This window comes from Cyprinodon variegatus, unplaced genomic scaffold (genome assembly GCF_000732505.1).
Source record: "Cyprinodon variegatus isolate N-32 unplaced genomic scaffold, C_variegatus-1.0 Scaffold4181, whole genome shotgun sequence".
NCBI classification, from domain to species: domain Eukaryota; kingdom Metazoa; phylum Chordata; class Actinopteri; order Cyprinodontiformes; family Cyprinodontidae; genus Cyprinodon; species Cyprinodon variegatus.
In genome coordinates this window covers 3,511-4,744 of record NW_015154634.1, presented here as the reverse complement: position 1 = coordinate 4,744, position 1,234 = coordinate 3,511, and the positions used below count along the sequence as shown (strand labels likewise).

Below are 1,234 nucleotides of genomic sequence, written 5' to 3'. Positions count from 1 at the left end.
TTTAGTCCAACTGTTTTTAATATTCTTTTTTGTTTCTGCATTTTTAATTTTATTTATTTATTTCTACTTGCTTTGATTCTGTTTTATCTTCCTGTATTTTAATCATGTAAAGCACTTTGCATTGTCTTTGTACTGAATTGTGCTATACAAATAAATTTGCCTTGCCTTGCCTTACTGAGGTGGGCATTGAATGTATCATAATTACATAACAGCACATTATTGGAAAAGTTGGGTAAACACAAACTCTAGATACACTCCCCAGATATTTATTTGTAAGGATATGTCAAAGTTGAGAGGGTATAAATTGTGCGGTGTTGTAATTGTAATCGGGGCGACAGTGGTGTCGGATCGAGTTTGTCCTGCAACTAGAGGGTTGTCGGTTCATGACCCGGCACCACCAGTGTTGTGTCCTTGGGCAAGACACTTCACCTGCATTGCCCGCTAATGATGGTTAGAGGGTCTGGTGGCGCCAGTGTACGGCCGCCTCACTTCTGTCAGTGAGCCCCAGTGCACCTGCAGCTACAATGTAGTTTGCCACCATCAATGTGCGAATGGGTGAATGACTGAATGTAGTGTAAAGCGCTTTGGTCAAGTCCACTGACTTGGGAAAAAAAAGGTAGGCAGCAGCTTGACAAAGCCATGATGGCAATGATTTTACATCCAAGTAGTATGCAGTTCTTCATATATACATACACACACACCACAGTATAAACAGATGGTATCAACCAATACTGCACAGCCAGGCAAAAAAATGGCATTGGTGCGACACTAATTGTAACATAATTAAAATTCCAACTAATTTACTCTCCAAAATATCTTTGAGGCTGATAACCACCAGAGTGATCTGATTATAATCCCAAAAACTGATTAAGAATAACGGTAGAATGAATTCATGAGACAGAAGACATCTTAGTCTTAGATGTGATTTCTCACTCACCAAGCTTGAGATCAGGGCAGGGCTTACTGCACTTGTAGGTGTCCAATACCAGGAGGCGAACCTTAAAGAAGAAGCTGTCTGGAGTAACATAGAGACGACTCATCTTGTAGAAGCCGTCGGCGCTAACCATCAGCGTAATCAATCGAACTCCTTTCCTCAACACATCAATATCGTGAACGATTCCGTTGACAGCTGCTCAGAAGAAGAGAAAAGTTTGATTAGACTTTTTTTTTTTTGCCCCCACCAACGTTCCATTTTGTGTCTATATATTTCACTTTAATGAGACTTGGTTATCTA

At 40.4% G+C, this 1,234-nt stretch overlaps 1 protein-coding gene across 1 annotated transcript in view; it reads right to left on the bottom strand.

Annotated features, from left to right (window-relative positions):
• Nucleotides 1–904: 904 nt before the first annotated feature.
• Nucleotides 905–1,234, bottom strand: part of LOC107081327 (chromosome unknown open reading frame, human C17orf58) — a 3,536-nt gene continuing 3,206 nt past the window's right edge. The window contains exon 2 of the mRNA XM_015369524.1: nt 905–1,129. Within this exon, the coding sequence (XP_015225010.1) occupies nt 930–1,129 (200 nt within the window). The 3' untranslated portion in view covers nt 905–929. The remainder of the gene's footprint in view (nt 1,130–1,234) is intronic.